The 22809-nt window shown below is 55.2% G+C and overlaps 1 protein-coding gene across 3 annotated transcripts; it reads left to right on the top strand.

Moving 5' to 3' along the window:
* Nucleotides 1-367: 367 nt before the first annotated feature.
* LAT (linker for activation of T cells) lies at nucleotides 368-5039 on the top strand. 3 transcript variants are annotated; one of them, XM_040973158.1, is made up of 12 exons: nucleotides 368-726; nucleotides 909-939; nucleotides 1050-1084; nucleotides 1257-1353; nucleotides 1505-1569; nucleotides 1691-1720; nucleotides 1811-1868; nucleotides 1957-2051; nucleotides 3865-3927; nucleotides 4075-4137; nucleotides 4217-4313; nucleotides 4458-5039. In XM_040973158.1, the coding sequence occupies exons 1-11, from the start codon at nucleotides 621-623 to the stop codon at nucleotides 4297-4299; spliced, it is 726 nt and encodes a 241-aa protein (XP_040829092.1). In that variant the 5' UTR covers nucleotides 368-620; the 3' UTR covers nucleotides 4300-4313; nucleotides 4458-5039. The 3 variants fall into 3 exon arrangements, with proteins under 3 accessions (XP_040829092.1, XP_040829093.1, XP_040829091.1); XM_040973159.1 differs by lacking the exon at nucleotides 1691-1720; XM_040973157.1 differs by having other exon boundaries at nucleotides 369-726; nucleotides 1691-1868.
* The last annotated feature ends 17770 nt before the right edge of the window (nucleotides 5040-22809 follow it).

The following is a 22809-nucleotide window of genomic DNA, read 5'->3' on the forward strand; positions in this document are numbered from 1 at the left end:
GGGGTGGTCAGGTCACCACCATGGGGCATCTCTGTGCTGTGGGGCTGCATGCCCAGGGGACGTGCCCAGCCGTCCCCAGTGAGCTGGCTCTGTATGACCCTGAGTCATGCCCCAGCCCCTCCCTGCATAGCCCAGCTGGGCCTGGGCAGGATCGGGTGGGCACTGGCCTTCACCTGGCACAATTTCCTGCTGTCTCCCCTGGCCTGTGATGGCTTGCCATTGCTCCCACCTCCCATCCTAATGGCCGGGGTCCTTTCCTAAGAGCCTCCCCCTCCCCAAGGGGCCGGGTGGGGGTGGGAAGGGGCGGTGCAGCCAGCCGAGGAGCCCGGATGATTTCCTGCCTTCACCACAGCTTCCTGCCGCGGGCGGGCTCGAGGCAAGGCGAGGCTGGCGGCTGTTCGAGGGCAGGTACAGCGGGGGAGCAGGCACCGCGCTCACGCACACACAGACACATGGGCCTGCTGCAGCCGCGGACCCCAGCCAGGGCTCTGGCCTGACCCGGGAGTTCACACTGAGTCCAGCAAGGGAGGGGGTTCCCAGGGAGCCCCCCCTCCCCGCCAAGAGGGCGCCGCTGCCTTCCCAGGCTCCCGCTGCCTCCACCGGCCCCCACTGCGCCGCAGATGGAGGTGGAGCACCGCCTCACGCACTCGGCACTGGGCTTGCTGCTGGGGCCACTGCTGGCCATGTTGCTCATGGCCTTGTGTGTGCGCTGCCGCCGGCTGCCAGGTGAGAGGGCTCCGGGGGGCTGGGGGACACGGGCAGGGTCCATTATCCCTGCCTGTTCTGTGCTACTTCTGTCCTGCCCCATGGACATTGGGCACCCCACCCCCGCTGGATCGCGGCCCTTTTCTTTGCTGCTCTATCCCCATCCAGACCCTACTCCCTCCTCACTGGCCCTCTCTCCCCAGACTCCTACAACAGTGCCTCTTCCTTGGATGGGTGAGTGACCCCCCCTTGGGATTCCCCCCACAGGGTAGAGGGGGTGTGCTGGGAACTGGGGCCGAGGGAGCTTGCTTGGCTCTAGACCCCAGCTGTGTCTCTCCTGCCAGTGTATACCCTAGGAGCATCTTGGTGAAACCACCCTGTGAGTATTGGAGGGTCCTCTGTGTGGAGGGAGGTAGGGAGAGAGAATCCCCTTACACCTCCATAGTCACTCCATTTTAGTTGGGGGTGGTGGGAGTGCCTAGGCATGTCCAAGGGGTGGGGGGCCTTGGTGAAGCGGAGGCTTGGTGATTGGAGCCATTGCTTCCCGCCAGGCACTGTATCCCGGGACACGATGCACCAGTCCCCTGCCTCCTACCCGTCCATGACCTCTGACCCACCCCTGAGCCAGCCAGACCTGCTCCGCATTCCGTGAGTAGCCCCCCCACCCCAACTCCTTCCCTAGCATGTCTTTACCTGCTTGCTTCCTTGAGTTGGGGTCCCCTCCCCCACCACTGTTTGTGCTGTTGTAATCCTTGTGATTTCCAAAGTGTGACTCTCTTTGATCCCACCCCCCCACCAGGAGATCCCCACAGCCCCCTGAGAGTTCCCACCGGATGCCGTCTTCCCGGAGGGACTCCAGTGATGGTAAAGGTGGCAGGATCCCTGGGAGTCTGGGAAAGGCGGGAGGTGGGGGGTACCAGGAGGCTGGGCAGGGGACAGGCCTGGCCCGAGCTGACTCAGTTCCCCTCTTGTCCTCTCCTTACAGCTCAGAGTGTGGCAAGCTACGAGAATGAGAGTGCGTGGGGTGGGGTGGTGGCAGAGAGGCTGGGGCCCCAGCTCGGGTCTGTGCCGGGCCGTGCAGAGCCCCACTGTCGCTCCTCTGCAGAGCCGGCCTGCAAGGGTGCGGATGAGGATGAAGATGAGGACCAGAACGAAGGCTATCTGTGAGTTGATGCGATGGTGGTGGTGGGTGCGGGCGGAGGTCGCGGGGCATCCTCACCCCTTCACCACCTGCCTGGCACTTCTTTTCAGAGAGGTACTGCCTGACAACAACTCAGGTGTCAGCAACAATGCCACCTCAGCTCCTGTGCCCAGCAACCCTGGCCTCCGGGACAGCGCCTTCTCCAGTGAGTGGAGCGAGGGAGTTGGAGGGGGGTCCCTGCCACACACTTCCCTGCCCTGTGGGGTCTTTGACTACTACCACCCTCCTCTGATGCTCCCCACTCCAGAGCTGCTCTGCTTCAGGCATTCGGCCTCCTGTCCCCCGTCCTGATGTGTTTACATGCCTTTCTGGCTCCTGGTTTCTAGCCATCTGGGAGGTTTCCTCGCCTTTATTCTCAATCCTTGTGTTGTATTTTTTTTTCCCTTCCTGAGCCACAAAATGTTCTTTCTCACGCTCCAAATGTTCTTTTTTCATAGCCCCCTGTTCTTGTTTCATGGAGGCAATATCTTGTACATTTTTTTTTTTAAGATTCACAAATGTATTCGGAGACGCAGGGAAAATGACTTCCTGACCCGAGTGTCCTGCAGTAACCTAGGCTCGGCCAAACTAAAGTTGGGGACCTAGGATTCAACCCATGCCTCCTACGTGGATGGCAGGGACCCAGCCACCTCCCAGGGTACACATGAGCAGGAAGCTGGAGTCGGGAGTGGTGCTCTGTGGGTGGCGTGTCTTCATGGCCCGTTGGTGGCAGGCAGTCTGAGGGTCTGGGTTGCAGGCTGTCGTGTGCCTTGCATGTGCACGCTGGCTTCTTCCTGCTTCGTCTTGGCTTCCTTGGAGCTGCTGCTTCTCCCCTCTTTTTGGTTTCATCCTCGGAGCTTTCATTGCATTCTGGGGTCTTGCCTGGTAGGGACCGTCTCCTCTGCATGTGCTTGTCCTGGGCTCCCACTTGCCCACTCTGCTTTCATTACCCCCCAGAGTTCCAGGGCTGTTGCTCATTCATTCATTCGCTCCTTCCTTCCGGGTGGTGAGCGAGGCTCAGAGACTCGGTAACTCATATTTCCTGAGGTCTGCCATGTTAGATGCCCCGAGCCTGCGCCCCTTCTCCTCTTACCCCCTCACGTGCGATACCCTGAAGATGTATTTATTTAACTTAAAAGCCAGAGTTAGAGAGGGAGGGAGAGACAGAGAAAGATCTTTCATTTGCTGGTTCACTCCCCAGATGGCCCAACAGTTGGAGCTGAGCTGATCCAAAGTGAGGAGCCAGGAGCTACTTCTGGCTCTCCCCTGTGGGTGCAGGGTATCCCCAGGCTTTGGGTCATCCTCGACTGCTTTCCCGGGCCACAGGCAGGGAGCTGGATCAGAAGTGAAACAGTCAGGACTTGAACTGGCGCCCATGACATGCCGGCACCCCAGTTGGAGGATTCACTTGTTATGCCACATTACTCCCATCCGCTACCCCCAGGGCTGACTTCTTTAACTAAGAATTGGAGAACCTGCCCTGCTTACTTGTTCCTCATGCAACCCTGTGAGGCCTGCAGCAAACCTATCATACAGATGAGAAAGCTGAGACCACCCTCCAAAGGCTAGGGGCTTGTCTAAAGTTCCTTTGTGGAAAGTCAGTGCTGGAACTGGGATTTGAACCTGGCTGAGCTGGAGTCACCGGTTTTGAGGTCTGCCTTGTTCACATCTTCATGGGGACACGGATACCTTGCAGAAGGAGGTGACAAGTGCCCAGTGGGAGAGGAGAAGGAGGCAGCGGCTGGGGAGACCACGTGGCGTCTCTCTTCTGCGCATGCGTGCTGAGCTGCTCTCTGTCCTTGCTCCCCAGCCTTGCGGAAGCCCCCGTGTCCCTGGGTCACGTGGGCCTCCCCTCTCTGGGCATCCCCAGGGACTGACCAGGATCAGCCTCTTGGGGGCTCTGCTGGCTGGGTGCGGTCACCCGAGGGGCCTTGCTCACATGGCTGGGTGTGTGGTGGGCTCCGGGGGTCTCTCCACAGTGGAGTCTGGCGATGATTACGTGAATGTCCCTGAGAGTGGGGGCAGCGCGGACGCATCCCTCGGTAAGTGGCTGGCGCCGCCCTACTGTCCCCCCCCTACCTTACCCTGGGGCCACCCACAGCCTTCTCCCCTCTGCCCCAGGGTGGGGAGGGGGAGCATCCCGCTGGGGCCCCTCCCACAGTATGACCCCCCTTCACTTGTCCCCACAGATGGGAGCCGGGAGTACGTAAATGTGTTGCAGGAGCTGCCCGTGGAGTCCAGGAGCCAGCCTGGTGAGTGCCAGGGGTGGGGACTGCAGAGGCCTGGCAGCTTGTAGCCTGGAGACCAACCTCCCCTCTCCGATCCCTCTAGCCAAGCTCCATGTCCAGGAGGTGGGGGGTAAGGAGGAAGAGGAAGAACCACCAGATTATGAGAATCTACAGGGTCTTAACTGAGGGCTGCCGACCTGGTGAGATGCCCTCCCTGATTCCTCCCCGGGGGGGACCCCTCTGAAGCCCTCCCTGCGCCCTGCCCCTGGGGAGGTGGGGGGCTCCCTCCATCTCCTGCCCCACGTCCTCACTTGCCTTTCAGCCTGTCGCCTCTTTACTTCCAGATCCGGCCTTGTTGAGACCCCTTGGACTGGGAGGCTGCGAGTGGCTGGAGAGGCAGGGCGCCCGACCCCACCCTCCCACCCCCATGGCATCATGTCCTGATGACAGCCTCAGAATTTAGCCCCCTAACTTATTGTCACTTTGGGGTCCAGTCTGTGGTTCCCTCCCTCCCCCACAAAGTCTCTGCTGCTTCTGATGTAGCCAGAGAACAAAGTCTCCTGTCTCCCTTTTGTAAGAGAATAAAGGCCCACACGGAGGACTTGGCACTCTCCAGTGCCCCAGCTAGGCACTGTGAGGAGCAGCAGTGGAGCTCTCTGGCCCCCTCCTCTGTGAGGCCTCTCACCCCAGGTGGCACTTGATAGGGCTCAGATGTTGCCCCCTCCACCTGCCTACTGTGAGGTGGCCACCAGGGGGATGGGGGCTACGGCCACTGGCTGTGATGGTGCCACAGCAGGGTGCAGACGGTGACACGCTTCCCCTGCAGCCTTGGTGTCTGTGTCTTTACAAGCGGGACTCAATGACCTCCAGGGCCTCTCTAACTTTACCTTTTGTGACCGCCTCAATAAACGGAACTTTATAAATGGCCTAGTCTATTGCCACAGTGCTACTCGACTCTGCTCTGATGCTGCTGTGCTCGTGACTGACCTGCAGGTGGGGCGTCCCCTCCCGGGTGTGGGGGAGGGATTGGGACCCCCACGCGGTCACGTGTCTCACAGTTCCACCTGGGGTAGTGAGGGGTGTGGTAAAAATAAAACTTTATTTATTTGTAAGGTAGATGTAGAGCAAGTGAGAAAGCGCTTCCATCCATTGGTTCACTCCCCAAAAGGCTCCAGTGGCCTGAGCTGGCCTAAAACCAGGAGCTAGGAGCTCCATGCAGCTCTCCCACATGAGTGTAGGTCTCTAAGCACTTGGACCATCTTCTGCTATTTTCCCAGACACATTAGCGGGGAGCTGGATTGGAAATGGACTCAAAACGGCACTTATATAGGATGCACCACAGGCAATAGCTTAAGCTGCTGTGCCACAGGCCAGCCCCAAGCCTTGTTGTTTTAACCTGGCTCAGATCTGTGTCCCCAAGGGGTGGGAATTCTGTCTCAGTTTCCCTTTGGGCTCTCACTGCACATGGTGTGGGACATTGTTGAGCCAGCCCCATCTCACCTCTGTCTCAGGAGGTCAGTCCCTGGACCACAGCTGCCACTCTGCCCCCACCACCACCGTGAGGGCTTGGGGTCCAGACAGGTTGGGGAGCCAGACTGGGCTGGAGAGATGCTGCTGTCTGGCTCGTGGCTGTTACTAAGGATGTGGTCCTGGGAGCCAGGGCTAACGGAGGAGGGCAGCGTGGTCCCAGGCCGACAAGGCCAGCTCTAAGTGGTGTCATTAGAGCTCCCAGAGGTAGCTCTCCACTCCAGCCCGAGACTTCCCAGTCACTGGGACCAGTAGGCAACAGCTCCCCTCCACCAGCTTGCCCGGAGGTGCAGCTGGGATTGGCTGTGAGGCGGACTCCCTCTAGGATCCATCTTCCCGGCTTGGCCATGCCCTCGCCCAGGACATCATGAACAATGCCAGCTGCTGCCTAGATGGGAAAGCCTGAAAGAAGCTGTGAGCAAGCCCATGGTGGTGGGGAGGGTCCCGGAAGGTGACTGGGCAGGCTGAGCAGCAAGTAGCAGTCTGAAGTCCTTTCCACTGGGAAATCAAAATAAGTCCCCTTTGTGCCTGGGTGGAGCAGACTGACGAGGCCCACTGATGACACCATCTTGGGCAATGATTGTGGCATTTAGTGAAGCTGTCACCGGGAACCAGTGCCCTGGCTAGCTAGTTCCTGGGGATGGACCCTGAGCAACTGCAGTGTCTGGCCTGAGGAGGCAGGTGCAAGCAGTGTTGCCATGGCTACAGCTAGACACAATGGAGACTCCAGTCACTGGGGCAGAGGTAGATACGGTGTGAGACAGTCACATGTCTCTTCAGAATGAGGACTGGCATGGGCAAGGCCACTGGCGTGGACGGATGTCAGCTGCAGAAAGCAAGAAGCCGCGGGGTGAGGCTTGGGGGCAGATGAGGGCATGGAAAAGTGAGGCAGTTGGACCGTCCTGCATCCAGCAATTCCTTATTCAGGATGTGAGGGATACAAGGATTGGATTTTAGATGATTTTTTTTTTTCAGGTTTCAGTATTTGCCAGCCCCTGAAAAGCAATTTTTAAAAATGTCCCTATTGGTGCCTGGCATGGTAGCTTATTGGCTGAAGTCTTTGCCTTGCATGCGCTGGGATTCCATATGGGTGCTGGTTCATGTCCCAGCAGCCCTGCTTCCCATCCAGCTCCCTGCTTGTGGCCTGCGAAAGCAATTGAGGATGGCTCAGGACCTTGGGACCCTGCACCCACGTGGGAGACCTGGAAGAACCTCCTGGCTCCTGGCTTTGTATCAGCTCAGCTCCTGCCATTGCAGCCACTTGGGGAATGAATCATCGGATGGAAGATCTTCATCTCTGTCTTACCTCCTTCCACTACTTCGTTCTTTCAATGGCTGGGCCAGACTGAAACAAAGAGCCAGGAGTTCCTAAGGGTCTCCCAGAGGGGTGACAGGGCCAGCTGCCTGAACCGTCACCTGCTGCCTTCCAGGGTGACCATTTACAGGAAGCTGGAGTCTGGAGCGAATCCAGGACAAACACTCAGGTCCCCTCTGTTATGTGGGCGTGCTGTTATGTGGGCACCCAACACCCACACCCTGATTATGTTTCTTGGATTGAACAAAGCTTGGCTTCCCACACTGGGAGAAGAAAGACTTTTTTTTTTTAAGATTTATTTATTTATTGGAAAGTCAGATATACAGAGAGGAGGAGAGACAGAGAGGAAGATCTTCTGTCCCATGATTCACTCCCTAAGTGAGCGCAACGGCTGATGCTATGCCGATCCAAAGCCAGGATCCAGGAACCTCTTCCAGGTCTCCCACACGGGTGCAGGGTCCCAAAGCTTTCCCAGACCAGGGTCCCAAACTGCTTTCCCAGGCCACAAGAGCTGGATGGGAAGTAGAGCTGCCGGGATTAGAACCGGTGCCCATATGGGATCCAGGCATGTTCCCTACACACCCAACAATGGGAGCTGGTTTTCCGTGACTTCAAAACTGTATTTACTGCCTTTCCCATCACATTCCAGCTGTGGCCGCCCCCCGGCCCCCCGCGTCTACGATGAGTGCTTGAGTGCTAGGTGGCCAATATGACAAACTTCCAGGGTGCCTCCTCTGAGATGGCTGGACCAGTGTCTCTGGGGCTGTAGCTGTCAGCGGGGTACCCACCCCATCTCTCCCTCCCCACAGGAGCTGATCTGTGCCCCACCTCTCTCCACAAGCCGCTCAGAAACCTCTCTGGACTTACCGTACTGTTTATTTGAAAGGCAAGCAGGGGCCAGGTAGCCTAGCGGCTAAAGTCCTCGCCCTGCACGAACCAGGATCTCATATGCCTGCCCGGTTCTAACCCATCCAGCTCCCTGCTTGTGACCTGGGAAAGCAATCGAGGATGGCCCAAAGCCTTGGGACCCTTCACCTGCGTAGGAGACCCGGAAGAGGCTCCTGGCTCCATGTCAGTTCAGTTCAGGCTGTTGTGGCCACTTGGGGAGTGAACCAGCGGACGGAAGATCTTTCTCTCTCCTTCCCTCTGTATATCTGCCCTCCCAATAAAAACAATAAATCTTTAAAAGAAAAAGGCAGACAGAGATCTTGCATCCACTGATTCATTTCCCAGATGGCTACCACAATCAGGGCAGGGCCTGGCTGGAGCCAGGTCTCATACATGGATGGCAGGGATCTAAGCACGTGGGTCACTTTCTGCTGTCTTCCTAGGTCTATTAGCAAGGGAGCTGGCTTGCAAACAGAGCAGCTGGGACTCGAACTTGCGTCCCTATGGCACTCTGCTTCCCTACAAGGCTGCCCCACCCACACTTGTGTCTTGTGTTTGGCTTAGAAAGCCCTGGCTTCCTCCAATAACGGTTCTAAAAGGAGGGTTGTGCTTGGTGGCAGAGCACAGGACAGACACTGGCGGAGAGGTGTAAGTTTTCTTTGGCCTGCCTGCACTACCGGATTTCTGGGGTCCTTGAGGGAGTTGAACTTGAGTTGTGCACTTTGTCCCGCCCCTCCCCTCTCCCGTCGCTGGAGGGAAATACACAAGACCTTTGCTGCTGAGAATGCTGCGGCAGTTCAGATCCAGCTGGAGTCAGACATAGCCACTGACTTCCGGTCTATATCCACCCTCCCCAAGGACTGCCCTTTTCAGCCTCTCCCTGTGTGGTAACCTGTGTGGCTGGGGCTCCCGTGGGATGCCATGTGACATCCCGACCCCCATCCACATGCTGTTTCACCTCAACACTAAGAAACTAGAAATGGGGTTCAAAGAGCATTGGCAGCCATCACTGGTGGAGGCTGGGATGCACCTGTTCCCGTCCCCTTGTGTGCTCGCAGCTTCCTGGAGTCCTGCCAACACCTGTGGCTATAACACACAAGGAGCTGGCACCATCGTGTACAAAAGGCCAGAGAGGCCAAGTGGTTTGTTGAAAGTCACACAGCCACTGTCACAGTTCCTTCTGGAAGCACAGCCTGCCTGGAGGAGCAGCAAGTGTCCTGGTTAGAGACTCAGTTCTGTCCTGCAAAGGGGCCTTTTGCTAGAAGAGAGTGGAGGTCTCACCCCAACCCCAGTTTGGATGACTCAATGAGAGGTCAGAGTGACGCCTGAGGCTGAGGGCAGCACCTAGAGGGAGGTGGGGATCTTGGGAACTCAGATCAAAGTCCTGGAGCCACTCATTCCTGAAGCTGGATCTCCCCCGGGTACTGCTCAGTTCTGTGGGTTAACGACCCGCCTGGTCTGGCTTGGCTCAGCTTCAGCTGGGTTTGTGTCGTTTACAAATGAAAGAGCTGTGACTCACACACAGACAGGATACCGTGGGAGCCAATGCCGCCTCCATCCCCAGGGGCCCCTCCTCCAGGCACCTGCTCTCTACCCTGCACCCAACAGGCCATTCATCCCAGACATCACAGCCTCCCTGTGGCCTTGACCTGGGTTCATGGTCACCCTTTAAAAAACAAAGCAAAACAAAAAAACAATCCAGTGGAGTGAGGCAGGGAGGAGGCAGGTGGCCAGGCCATGCAGCACTCCCTGGGCAGTCCAGGATGGCCCTACCTCCTCCTCCCTCTGCTGTGCCCCTCTCTCCAGCTCTGCCCTGAGTGAGCTGGGCACCTGTGATCTCTCAGAAGTTACCTGCTGCCCACTAGGCCTCTCCCTGGGACTGTGGGCACCAGGACTGTCCCTGAGGGTGGAGGGGTGATGTGAATCCAGTGCTGGGGTGGGACTGAGGGTGGAGTTGGGGAGGGGGATGCTGGGAGCAATTATGGCCCTAAGGGGGCTGGGCAGGTCCCCTGGTGCCCCAAGGAGAGAGGGGGCACAGGTTGAAGGGGTCCTGGCCTCTCCCCCATAAGGGGTTGTCACTGGCCCTGTGTCCCTGGCAGGCCTGAGTGCTCCCAGCCCCTCCTACCTGGCGCTCAAGTACACCGTTTACTTTCAGTTCTCAGCCAGCACCCCCTCACACACTATCCCACGCACTGCTTTCATTTTTGTCTCCTTTCGTCTCCCCCCACCCTCCCGACCCCACCCCCGCCTCTGCGCCGGGGCCAGCGCCCCTTTCTCACTCGGCACCTCTCTCCATAGCTGCTTGGCTCCGTTTCCTGTCTGCCCTGTCACTGCTCCTCCTCCTTCGCCTGGCTGGCGGCCACTTGTCGCTCTTGGTCTCTCCTCTCCCTCCCCGCCGTCTCTGCATCTCTCTGTCTTATGTATATTCTTTATTTCTCGTGTCCCTTCTCTCGTTCTTGGTCTCCCTCCTCCTCCTCTCCCTGCCCCTCCCTCCCCACATCCTGAGTTGTCTTGAGGGAACCGGAAATTCAGGGGATCGGAGAGATACCGGGAGGTTCAGCTGCTGCAGGCACAGAGATAATGTGGGGGGTGGGGCAGGTGGGGGTGGGAGCCCAGAATCCATCCTGTGACTGCCTCCCGGCCTGGCACCCGGCAAGGCAGGCAGGCAGGCAGGCAGGCAGGCAGGCAGCGTCTGTGTCACCTGTGCCGGACTCACTTCTCCCCTGTGGGAGCTGGGCCTGATGAAGCCGCCTCTGTCCTTCCCAGTGGCAGGTTTGAGGACCTGAGGGCAGGAGTGGGTGTACTCTGAGGGTCTGTGAGATGTCAGGGGAGGCACAGGTGCTTCTTCCTACTCTTCCTGGTTCTGTCCTGTTCTTTCCAGGCTAGACAGGTGCTTGGTGGAACTTATTCTTGGACACCTCCTCCTATTTTATTTTATTTTTTTAAATTTTGTTTAGCTGAAAGGCACACACACACACACACACACACTCATACACAGATTTTTCTACCTGGTGGTTTACTCCCCTGATGCCTGCCACAATTGGGACTGGGCCAGGCTGAAACCAGGAACTGGGAAGCTCCGTTCTGGTTTCCCATGTGGGGGCCAGGGACACGTGTACTTGAGCCATCTCCTGCTACCTCCCAGGTTGTGCATCAGCAAGGAGCTGGAATGGAGAGTGGAGGGGGAACTTGAACCCAGACACCCAGCAGGTGAGCCACGTGGTTGTCCCTGGGACTCCCTCCTGGCTACACCCTCATGCTAATATTCGTTGCTTTGTTCCAGCACAGCTTTCCACTCTTCGACAGCTGGGGAAACTAAGGCATAGGACCTGCAGTGACCTGCCCAGGACCGCAGAGTCCAGAACCCTACACTAGACAGGACTCTGATCAAACTAGATGACTCACTGCCAAGTCTGAGTGTGTCTGTTTTAAACAGGAGCATCTTGAATTCACCTTGACTCCTGGGGAGAGGAAGTCGTTTATGTCTCCTTTCATTCCCTCTCCACTGCCTCCCCTGTTCTGGGAGGTAGAGAAACAGGCATAGCTGAAGGGCTTCTATTGCCGATTCCCTCTCTAAAGGGCTGGTTCATTCCACGCTGAAGCCAGAAGCTCGGAACCCAATTCAAGTGTTTTGTAGGTGGCCAAGTACTTAGCTCACCCTCTGCTGCCCCCGAGGCTGCGTTAGTAGGAAGTTGGATTGGAAGTTGAGTATCCGGGACTCAAACCAGTACTTACTTATATGGGATTCCACTGTTGTGTGTCCCACATCTTAACTCACTGTGCCAAAATGTGGGTCCCTATTTAATGCTTTCGGATGCTTGCTAATCTCCATTCTTACCCTAAAGGAGGAAGGGCCAGGTCCTGTGTCGTGTTCTCCGCCCATCCTTCTTGCTCTAGCAGCAAACAGCCCCATGGGGTTCAGAAAGTTATCTGGTAGGATTTTGTTTTGTAGGGCTTGTTTTTGAGGACAAGGCATACCACTTTCCCATTTAGGGTAGGGCCCTGTGGTCATGTTTTACATGAAATTGACCTTAAGGAAAGAAGTCTTCTCGAAGGAACTGACCACCGGATCCAGGTGGCCAGGGTGACAAGGGTTTGGTTACAGAGGAAAGCCAGAGCCAGAAGCAGCGGGGCCCTCTGCCCTAGCCCTGTCTCAGGCTGGAGCAAGTGCTTCTCCCTTCTTTTCCTCTCTCTTCTCCCTACTTCCCAGAGACTGCACGCACCTGTCAGTGGCTGAGCCGGGCTGTGGGATGACTGTGTGGGTGCTGCCGGCTGTATGACACCCAAGACTCACAGGTGGGTGACAGGGTATAGGGTGGGGATTCGGGGCCAGAGGCGAAGCAAGACAGGCTTGGAAAATGAGGCAGTAATGCTTTGCCACCAGGCCACTGGCTTTGTCCTCCTGTTGGTCCTCTTCTGTTGGGTCTCCTGTCACTCTACCCTTGGCCGGGTCCAGGTCTCACACCCAACACCCAGGCAGGGCTTTCTCCCCATAAGGCCTGTGAACCAGGGCCTTCCCAGTTGCACCTGCTCTTGCCTAAGTGTGGCTATGGAGCTCACTTCTCTCCAAGCTTGGCTTCCACTTTCCTCCATCTTTGCTCATTCAGTTTTCATGTTTTACATCCATCCTCCTGAGTTGAACGTTGGGGCATGTCAGGCCACAGCAAGCTCGTTCCTGCTGCCAGCCTTGGCTCTCGCCAACGAGCCTGGAACTCCAGCTGGCCCGTGCTCTGTCCTTCAAGTCTCCGCTGAAAATTGCCCCCCTTGAGAGACCACCACCGAACTCTTGTCTCCTCCCAATTCCTCTGCATCCCACTATCTCGTCGAATTGACTTTATAACACAGAATTTTAAAAATCTATGTATTTGTTTTTCACCAGTTTGAAAGTCAGAGAGGAGAATGATCTTCTATCTGCTGGCTCTCTTCCCAAATGCCTGCCACAGCCAGGATCGAGCCAGGTCAACACCAGCTTCTAGAAGCTTCATCAGGGTCTCTCAATGAAGTTTCCTCTTCAAGGGGCCCAAGTTATTGATGCATCACCTGTCACCTTTGAGGTACAGGAAGCCAGAATTGAAGTGGAGGAGCTGGGGCTTGCCTTGGCACTCCAGTATGCAATACTGTCAGTGCCAGCATTAGCTTAACTTGCTATGCCACCACTCAACTGCTCAGAATAGCCAGGACCAAAGTTGGAAGCAGGGACCTGAATCCGGGTTTCCCACTTGGGTAGCAGGAGCTGAAGGACTTGAGCCATCAGCTGGTACCTCTCAGAGCCTGCTTAAACTAGAAGCTGGGAGAGAACTGAGACTCCAACCCAGGAACGCCATCTCTCTGGCTTTCAAATATATACATATGTATTGTAAATCACATTCATTTAAAAAACTTTAACTCTGCCTAGTATAGCCACTCACCTGGCTCAGTGGCCTAGCAGCTAAAGTCCTTGCCTTGCACGCACTGGGATCCCATATGGGCATCGGCTTGTGTCCTGTCTGCTCTACTTCCCATCCAGCTCCCTGCTTGTGGCCTTGGAAAGAAGTGGAAGACAGTCCAAAGCCTTGGGACCCTGTACCCACATGGGATACCTGGAAGAAGCTCCTGGCTCCTGGCTTTGGATCAGCTCAGTTCTGGCTGTTGCAGCCACTTGGGAGTGAATCATTGGATGGAAGATCTTCTTTGTCTCTCCTCTTCTCTGTATATCTGCCTTTCCAATAAAAACAGATAAATCTTTAAAAAAATAAATAGAAAAATTCATCCTAAGATTCATAGGACAATCTAAAAGATCCTAAACTGAAACAGTCTTAATAAAAAACAAAGTTGAAAATTTTTATTTCCTGATTTAAAATTTATCACAAAGCTACAGTAACCAAAACAGAGCGGTATGGCATGAAGACAGACATATAGATCAATGGAATAGAATAGACCAGAAATAAACCCTCAGGATTGGTACAGTGGCTCAAAAGGCTAATCCTCTTTGTGGTAGCACTGGCATCCCATATGGATGCCAGTTTATAGTCCTGGCTTCTCTACTTCCAATCTAGCTCCCTGCTTGTAGCCTGGGAACGCAGTGAAGGACAGCCCAAGGCCTGGGAACCCTGTACCCATGTGGGGGACCCGGAAGAGAAGCTCCTGTATGTGGTGCAGTAGGCTAAGCTGCCTTTGAGATGTTGGCAATCCATACACAGAGCTGGCTTGAGTCTTGGCTGTGCTTTAAGTATTAAAGCAATCCAGCTTTCTGCTAAAGGCGCCTGTGAAAGCAGCAGATAGTGGACCAAGTCCTTGGACTCCTGCCAGCCCCTGGGAACCTGCAGGGAATGCTTGGGAATTCCTGGAGGGAATCCTGACTTCTGCCATGACTGTTGCAGCCACTTGGAAGAATGAAGCAGCAGATACAAGGGATCTCTTGCTCATTTGCTCTCATTCTCTCTCTTTGTATTTTTTTTTTAATTGGAAAGGCAGATATACAGAAAGAAGGAAGGAAAGAGAGGAAGATCTTCCGTCCATTGGTTTACTCCCTAAGCAGCTGCAACAGCCGGAGCTGAGCCAATCCGAAGCCAGGAACCAGGAGCTTCTCCTGGGTCTTCCATGTGCTGCAGATGGCAGCTCCAGCTGCTATGCCACGGCTCTTGCTTGTTCCTGATTTACAGCTGCCCTCTCCGTCACAGTATGGCCACACCTAGCCAAGTCTCCAGAGATGGGTATTTAGATTGTCTCCAAAGTCTTTTTGTGTGTGTGTGTGTGAAATGCTGCCATGAATCATCTCTCACACCAGTCACTTGGTAGGTGTGGGAGGATTTCTGTGGGACGATTCCCTGGCGGTAGCGTGCGGGTCGCACTGTGTGTGCACGTGTGAATTAGACAGACACTGCTGAATTCCCCTCCGGAGGAGGGCTGTGCCGACACCCCAGCCCACGGGGCCTGCTCCCCACATCCTCTCCCACTCAAAGTGCTACCAAAAGCTTTTGTCTTTTGCCAAACTGTTGGGTAACAATCGCATCCTTGCTGTTGCTTTCATTTGCATCCCTTGTTAGTGGGATGATGGTCACCTGGACCCTGGGCGTCCGCCTAAGAAGCGCCAAGGCTGCCCTTCTCTGCTCTGTTCCTGTCCCTTTTCGGTGTGGTCACCGTCTTTTCCTTCTGTATTTTATGAGGAGCAAATATATTTTCTGTTTGCCACTTGTCTGGCTAAAAAAAAAAAAAAGTTGCTTGTGAATTTCACAAACCCTGTAACATCGGACAGGTGCCACCTGACCGGCTTTCAGAGCTGGGGTAGCTGCCAGCATCCTGGGGTGCTGTGGGGCCCGAGCCCTCTCCTGTAGCCGTTGGTACCGAGAAGTGCTTGTTTTCACGTAGTTGAGTCTTTGATTCTATGACCTCTCGGTTTTGTTAGGCCTTTCCCATTCTGCATACAAACGCAAACTCCAATATCGTTAATTCTAGCACTAGAATTAACTGAAATCTGTTTCGTAAATTATTTATTTGAAAACAAAAGTAATAGAGGGAGGGAGGAAGGAGAGAAGTAGGTCTTGCTTGTGCTGGTCCATTCCCCGGATGGCTGACACAGCCAGGATCGGGTCAGGCCAAAACCAGGAGACTGGAACTCGGTCCAGGCCTCCCACATGGGTGGCAGGGGCCCAAGGACGTAGGCCATCAGGTACTGCCTTCCCAGATGCTTCCGCAGGGAGCTGGAGAGGAAGCAGGGCAGCTGGGACTCAAACAGATACTCCCGTTAGGGGTGCTGGCCTCACTAATGCATGGGGGCCACCACACTAGCTTTCCGGCTCCATCTAGAACGGACTCCAGCCTGCTGGGAGATGTAGCCACCTCACCACTATCATTTGATTCCTGCATTTATCTGCCACCCTGCTCAGGGCCGGGCTTGTTTGCACTGAGAACTACACACTGCCCAAGTGAGTCCCTAGTGTTGTCTGTCCGTTTGTTGAGATGGTGAAATGGGGCTGTTCTCTGTGGATTTCCCAGCCTCCCAGGGTGTGCACAAGCAGGCAGCTGGAACGGGAGGCCGAGTCAGGGCATAAATGCAGACACTTGGGGCTTCGATGCCTCTGTCCCAAGCCACGTTTTCCCAGTTACCCCAGATCTCCGCTCCTTTGGGGCCACTTGTGGTCCTTTCTTCTGCACTGTGCTGTGGAGAAGACAGGAGCCTCCATCCTGAGGAATGAGGCTTGAAGCGGAAAGTGACGTGGAGGGGACTTGGTGCTGAGGGAAGCTGCGCTTGCTGGAGTCCTTTGGGCTGGGACCTGGAGCTCTCTCAGGCGGCTGGCAAGGGCGATGGGGCCACCGCCTCCTCCTCCTCTTCTCTCCCTCCCTCCCTGTCAGCCCAGCACAGCTGTGGCTCATCCCCGGAGAGGAAATGTCACACTCAGCACCCCCCCACACACAGCTGCGGGGAGTGTGGGGGGGACCGCACCACACGGTGGCCGCTGCAGCTCCAGCTCCCGTGTGGGAAGGCCTTGCAGACCCAGGCATCTGTGACCTCAGAGGTCGCTCTGCACAGCCCTGCCTGGCTCACTACAGGGACCCTCAAGGCTGCTAGGAGGGTCATAGCCTGCCTGTCTGGGTTGCCCCTGGCTAACTGCTCAGCAGTTGCGTTCGGCCCTCTGGACAACAGGCAGATTGGAATGTGCTTGATTTGGCAAGGACGGTGAATTTGTGGCAGCTTCGTAACTGCAAACATCAAACAACGCCTTGCACTTAAACGCAAGCAGTTGGGGGTGAGGTTTGAGGCCTCACTGCTTGTTCAAAGGATTGGGGTCTGGAGGCAGAGCAGGTGTCTCCAGCCAGCAAGAGAGCAAACAGGGAGAGGCAAGGTAGGCTCTGGTTTTTACGGATAGAGCCAGCCTCACATTTGACTAGTTGGCAGCCAGGGTTAACGAAGGTGGCACGGGATGCCTGCTTACACTCAACACTGCTTGTTTGCCTGTAACTCAGCCATCACTGGGTGCCCCTTGTGTGTGTGTGTGAGCAAACCAGCATGCAAGGTGTGCAGAGGACACAACCAAGAGGTGTGTGTGTGTGTATGTGTCTGTTGGGGTGGGGAGAGCTCAAGGCTTTCTAGATCCTTCTGCAGGTTCTCCTGGGAGCTCAGGAGGACCTGACCTCAGAACTGAGGCTGGAGGAGCCTGAGCAACAGCAGACACGGGGAGGAAGGTCTCAGTGCCTCGAGAAAAACCGCAGCCAGTGGGGCAGGTGGGAAGTAACAGTGTATGTGTGTGTGTTTGTGCGTCGGGGGGAGGTGTATGTGTGTAGCGGGGAGCCGAGAATGGGCCAGATCCCGCTCGGGCCAGGCGGTTCTCCCCTCCCCTTGTCATGCAGCCACGGGAGCTACCCCCAGTGGCCCTTGGCCCCAGGGCTGGCCCTGTGGCAAGTGTAGGAGAAAAGTACAGTGGTTGTTACTGTGGGAGGGTGGTACGTCCTTGGGGTCTTCAAGCTGACCGAAATATTGCCTAGAATCTGTCTCCATGGTGTTGTCACCCCCCACCCATGGGCGGGAAGGAGTGACATGCAGGTGAGGGTCAGAGGCAGGCTGGGGAAGCAGCTTGCACTGGTTCTGACACCATACCTGCCTTGCAAGTGGGCAACACAGGGAGGCCTCCCCATCAGAATGCCTGGTTCGGGTCTCTGCTTCTCTGCTTCACCAGCTGTGCTGCTGCGAGCCAGGCCTCCAAGACCTGGGGTTGGGGTTGACACCAGCTGGATCGCTGGGGGAGGGTTCTTGTTACCATGGTGATGAACAGGTATGCCTGGAGGAGTCACAGCCTGTTCTTAACACCCTCCCCAAGAGACCCATCAGCCCTGCAGGGAGCTGCACCCCATGTCCCCCACTCCAATCAGCAAACAGGATGTGTGGGACTGGCACAATGGCTCAATTGAATAATCCTCTACCAATCCACCTGCCAGCATTGGCATACCATATGGATGTTGGTTCATGTCCCAGCTGCACCATTTCCCATCCAGCTCCCCGCTTGTGGCCTGGAAAAGCAACAGAGAGCATGGCCCAAGTCCTTGGGATCCTGAACTCACAAGAGAGGCCCAAAAGAAGCTCCTGGCTCCTGGCTTCGGATGAGCTGAGCTCCAGCTATTGCGGCCATTTGGGGAGTAAACCAGCAGATAGAAGACCTCTCTCTTTCTGTCTTGCCTTCTCTTTGTAAATCCACCTTTCCAATAAAAATAAAATCTAAAAAAGCAAAAACAAGATGTGTGAGAGGCAGCCTTCTGCCTCTGTTGGTCCAGGACAACGGACACAGTAGTTAGAAGCCAGTGAGGTTGATGCCATGTCAAGTTCATGGTGCATGTTGGAGCTGGAGTCAGCTGGGAGTCGACAGAAAAATCCAGCCGTATGACCAGGATGCCAGATTTGGCAAATAAAAATGTAAGATGCGTTGTCAGCAGCCTGGCTTATCTTTTTATCTTCCAACGCCTCTGGAGGCATCATTGGCCCTACTTTGCAGATGAGTAAACTGAGGCCTGTGGTAACAGCAAGGAAGGTAGTGACAAATCTGGGAGAGCCCCTGGGGCTCCGTGGGGACTCCTACCTGAGGGCTTCCCAGAGGAGGTGACCCTTCTTGTGAGTTACACAAAAGGTCCTGTCCAGTGGGGAGAAGGGAGAGAGGGTGCTCCATGCAATGGGAACTGCCGGGGAGGGGCCGGCCACCCGGCCAGCCTGGTGCCCCGGGGGAGCTGCAGGTGGTGGCTGACCAGCTCAGTGACTGGCCCAGAGCTCTCTGTGTTGGGTGAGGCTGGGTGCCCAGCTCATTGTTCTCTGGGGCTCTGGCTTGGCTGGGCTCCAGGCTCAGGGCAGAACCCAGGCCTTGCTCTGGGTCTTGGGACAGCATCACACTGGTGATGGGACTGCCTAGGTTCATATCCCAGCTGCCCCTCTCTGTTCTCAGGGATCACACCTGCAGAACGGTGAGGAATCAGCAATGTCTTCATCACCAAGGCCAAGGGCTCGAAACAGGAAGCCCTTGGGAGCAGCAGCTGTGACCAACACTGGGGCGATAGGCAGCAACTCTGCCGGCTCTGCCAGAAGGTGGGATGGGGCGAGCCACCTGCCCACAGTGCAGGACCCCAGCTCCCGGCCGTTTCATCCAGGCCTGCCCTGCACACAGGGAACTGAGCCCTCCATGGCTGTCGCCTGCAGCTCCCACAGCTGGGGTGGGGTGAGGGAGGGGCAACTAGGAGAAGAGGTGACTAAGACGAACCCAAAATGCACCCAGAGGCCGCGGGGGGGGGGGTGACTCATGCGGGGGCAGGTTCGGGAAGCTGGTGGTGCAGTGGGTGGTGGTGGCCTCGGAGCAGGGTGCAGGGCTGAAGGCCCTCCCGGATTCCGAGGGTGGAGGGGGCAGGGGGCGACGTCCTGTGACTGGAAGCTTCCCCCCACTTCCCCAGTTACAATCTGCCTGGTTACTTTGTAGCTGTGTGATCCTGGGTCAGCAGCACTGTGCCCTGCGCTGGGCCTCAGTTTCCCCAACCATCTTATCAGGTGGATTCCATGCCTGCATCCAAGGTCAAGCCGTTTCGTGGTGCTAGCCCCATCCTGGAGGGCATGGGCCTTCCTGGGGGCCTCTCATCTCAGGCAGGGTGGGGCAGCCTTGCACACCTGCTACTGAGTAGGGTTGGGGGATGGGCCTCCTCTGCCCTTCTCTGGCTCCAGTTTCCCAAAGCCACGCCTGGCAGGGTGAGCACGTGGGCACAATTTCACTACAAAGAAGCAAAAGAGAGAGAGAGGAGGGCACCGCGAGCTTAGCTCAGCAGGCCTCATTTCCTCGTGGCCAAGGCGGAGAAGGCGCAGAGGAGCCTGCTCTTAGCCGAGTTGCGCCCCCAGAAGCGGGGCAAGAGGGGCCACACAATCACTTATAAATACACCTGCCTTTGACTCTTCTGCCTTCATTCTGAGCCTCCTAAGATAAAATTATACGAAACACCATTCTAAAAAAAAAAATACTCCATAGCACTTTTTTTTCCCAAAATATTGTTTATTAGGTCTCGTGCTGTGGCATATGGGATAAAGCCACCACGTGCGGCTCTGTCACCCATATGGGCACCAGTTCAAGTCCTATCTGCTCCAGTTCCCTGCATATGGCTCAGGAAAGCAACAGAAGTTGGCTTAAGTCCTTGGGCGCCTGCAGTCACATGGGAGACCCAGAAGCTGCGGGTTCCCAGATTTTGACTGCCCCAGCTCCAGCCATGGCAGCTACGTGCAGAGTAAACCAGCAGGAGAGTGTGAGGAAGGGCCAGTCCGGGTAGTGCCATGCTGTGTAGCAACAGGTGTCAGGACTGCTACAAAAGCAGATTAGAGATGAATGCAAGACTTTAAAAAATGTCTTAGAAGGAGTTTTAGAAAGTGATGAGAGAGAGCTTAAAAAAACAAAACAAAACATGGAAAATTTGTGTTATGAAAAAAACAGAACATATAGCTCAGTTTTTGGTATAAAACCTGCTGTAAACCCTGCCCCCAATGCTGCCCCACCCCAACTGCCACCCAATTCATTTTAACTCATGATGCACCCTCCCTTGGAGAGTGCCCTTCCCGCAGTGGGAAAGTGACCCATGTGAGGCAATCCTAAGGTCATTAGGGCACAAGACCCCAAGGGAGCGAGATTCTGTGATGGTGCTGTCCACCAGTCCTGGAACAGGGCAGCAGGCCCTAGACAAGGTTTTTTTTTTTTTTCCCCAGGAAGTTGAAATTTATAAACCACTTAATCCAACTGAGCATCCTAAGGAATGATTCTTTTTAAGGGTTTATTTATTTTTATTGCAAAGGCAGATTTATAGAGAGGAGAGACAGAAAGATTTTCCATTCATTGATTCATTCCCCAAGTGTCCGCAACAACTGGAATTGAGCCGCTCTAAAGCCAGGAGCCAGGAGCTGCTTCTGGGTCTCCCATGTGGTGCAGGGTCCCAAGGCTCTGGGCTGTCCTCCACTGCTTTCCCAGGCCAACAAGCAGGGAACTGGATGGGAAGGCGTGCCCTGGGAGGCAGCAGGTTCAAGTCCTTGGGTCCCTGCCACCCACAGGGAGACCTGGATTGGGTCCTTGGCTTCTGACTCAGCCCCAGCCGCAGCAGACACCTGGGGTGGGGGCGCGAGGGGGGAGGGTTGAACCAGTGGCTGGGAACTCTCTCCCTATCTACCTCTAAAATAAATGAATACAATTTCAAAAAATCCCTACCCAACACAGAATGTATTTTAAAAAAAAAAGTCAACATTTAAAAGATAAACATCTGATGCTGAATTTGGCATTGAATTATTTATATTTTTCACATGATTATCAATTATTATTGCATAGAATATTCTGAGGAAATGAAACAAAGACAGAAAATTGCTAACCGTAGGAAAACAGTAAGTTTCTGTTTTACTGAAAGGGAAGATACTTATAACTTACCACATGGTGCAGCTCTGAGCAGCATGTGCATGTTACAGTAAGGCTTGCTAAGGCTTTTAAAGGGGTATTTTTCATTACCTTAAAGATGTTTCGGGCTCAGTGCGATGGCCAGTTCAAGTCCTCACCTTGAACGCCCGGGATCCCATATGGGCGCTGGTTCTAATCCCAGCAGCCCTGCTTCCCATCCAGCTCCCTGCTTGTGGCCTGGGAAAGCCGTTGAGGACGGCCCAAAGCCTTGGGACGCTGCACCCGCGTGGGAGACCTGGAGGAGGTTCCTGGCTCCTGGTTTCAGATCAGTGCAGCACCGGCTGTTGCGGTCACTTGGGGAGTGAATCAATGGATGAAAGATCTTCCTCTCTGTCTCTCCTCCTTTCTGTATATCTGACTTTGCCATAAAAATAAATAAATCTTTGAAAAAAAAGATGTTTCAGATTATAATTCACATTTGTTTCGATGTTGACATTTTTATTTTGATTATTTGAAAGGCAGTACACACACACACACACACACACACACACACACACACGTTTTCCATCAGCTGGTTTGCTTCCCAAAGGGGCGTGATGGCCAGGGCTGGGTGAGGCCGAGACCAGAGGCCTGGGACTCAATCCGGGGGTCACACGTGGGTACCACGCAGGACCCCTGCTCCCCACTCTCCAGGAAGGTCATGTTCATGAGCAGATCAATTTCTTAGCCCCAAGCTTTCTGAGCCCTTGGTGATGGCCTGAAGCCACCCAGGCTGGATGCCAGGGTGTGTGACAGGCACCACAGGCGTGCTGTGAGGAGAGGAACGCTCCTCCGGTCCTGCCACCATCCCTGCAGCTGGGAGCCGACTGACAGGAAGTCACGTCAGAGGGCTCCAGAGGGAGGAGGGGGAGGAGCGGCAGTGGCAGTCTGAGACAGGGAGAGCAGGACTCAGGGGACCTGAGCTGTCCCTGGCTGCCTCCTAGGGTGAGTGTATCAGGAGACTGGAATCGGAAGTGCTGCCAGCAAGAGAATCCAGGCCCTTCGATATGGGAAGTGGCATCCCAAGGGCCTCAAGCATGGACCCAATGCAATAGCCTAGTGGTTAAAATACGTGTCTTCGATTCTGCAGGATCCTATATGGACACTAGTTCATATCTCAACTGCTCTACTTCCCACCCAGCTCCCTGCTTGTGGCCTGGGAATGCTGTCGAGCACGGCCCAAAGCTTTGGGACCCTGACCCCGTGTGGGAGACCCGGAAGAGGATCTGGGCTCCTGGCTTTGGACTTGCACAGCATCGGCCGTTGTGCTCACTTGAGGAGTGAATGATGGGACAGAAGATCTCCCTCTCTGTTTCTCCTCCTCTGACTTTGCAATAAAAATAAATATATCTTTTTAAAAAAAGATTAAACAAATATTTAAAATATAATAATTTCCTTCCTCATAGGAGTAGGCAAGTAGGCAAGCCAGGGGCTGCTCAGCTTAGCTTGCAGGAGCCAGTGGCTGCGGGTCATGGAACATGCTAAATGGCTACATTCAGGCCACGTGGTCTTGGTCACCCCTTGGGGCTCAGGGCTGGAGTCAGCCCCACTTCAACCACACAG

The sequence above is a fragment of the Ochotona curzoniae genome, unplaced genomic scaffold, assembly GCF_017591425.1.
Source record: "Ochotona curzoniae isolate NIBS_2020 unplaced genomic scaffold, NIBS_Ocur_1.0 contig_2321, whole genome shotgun sequence".
Classification (NCBI taxonomy): Eukaryota; Metazoa; Chordata; class Mammalia; order Lagomorpha; family Ochotonidae; genus Ochotona; species Ochotona curzoniae.

Coding starts and splice junctions, on each gene's coding strand:
- LAT (XM_040973157.1), top strand. CDS start 621: ATGGAGGTGGAGCACCGCCTCACGCACTCGGCACTGGGCTTGCTGCTG. Junction 940..1,049: donor AGTGCCTCTTCCTTGGATGG/GTGAGTGACCCC, acceptor CTCTCCTGCCAG/TGTATACCCTAGGAGCATCT. Junction 1,570..1,690: donor CCGGAGGGACTCCAGTGATG/GTAAAGGTGGCA, acceptor CTCTCCTTACAG/CTCAGAGTGTGGCAAGCTAC.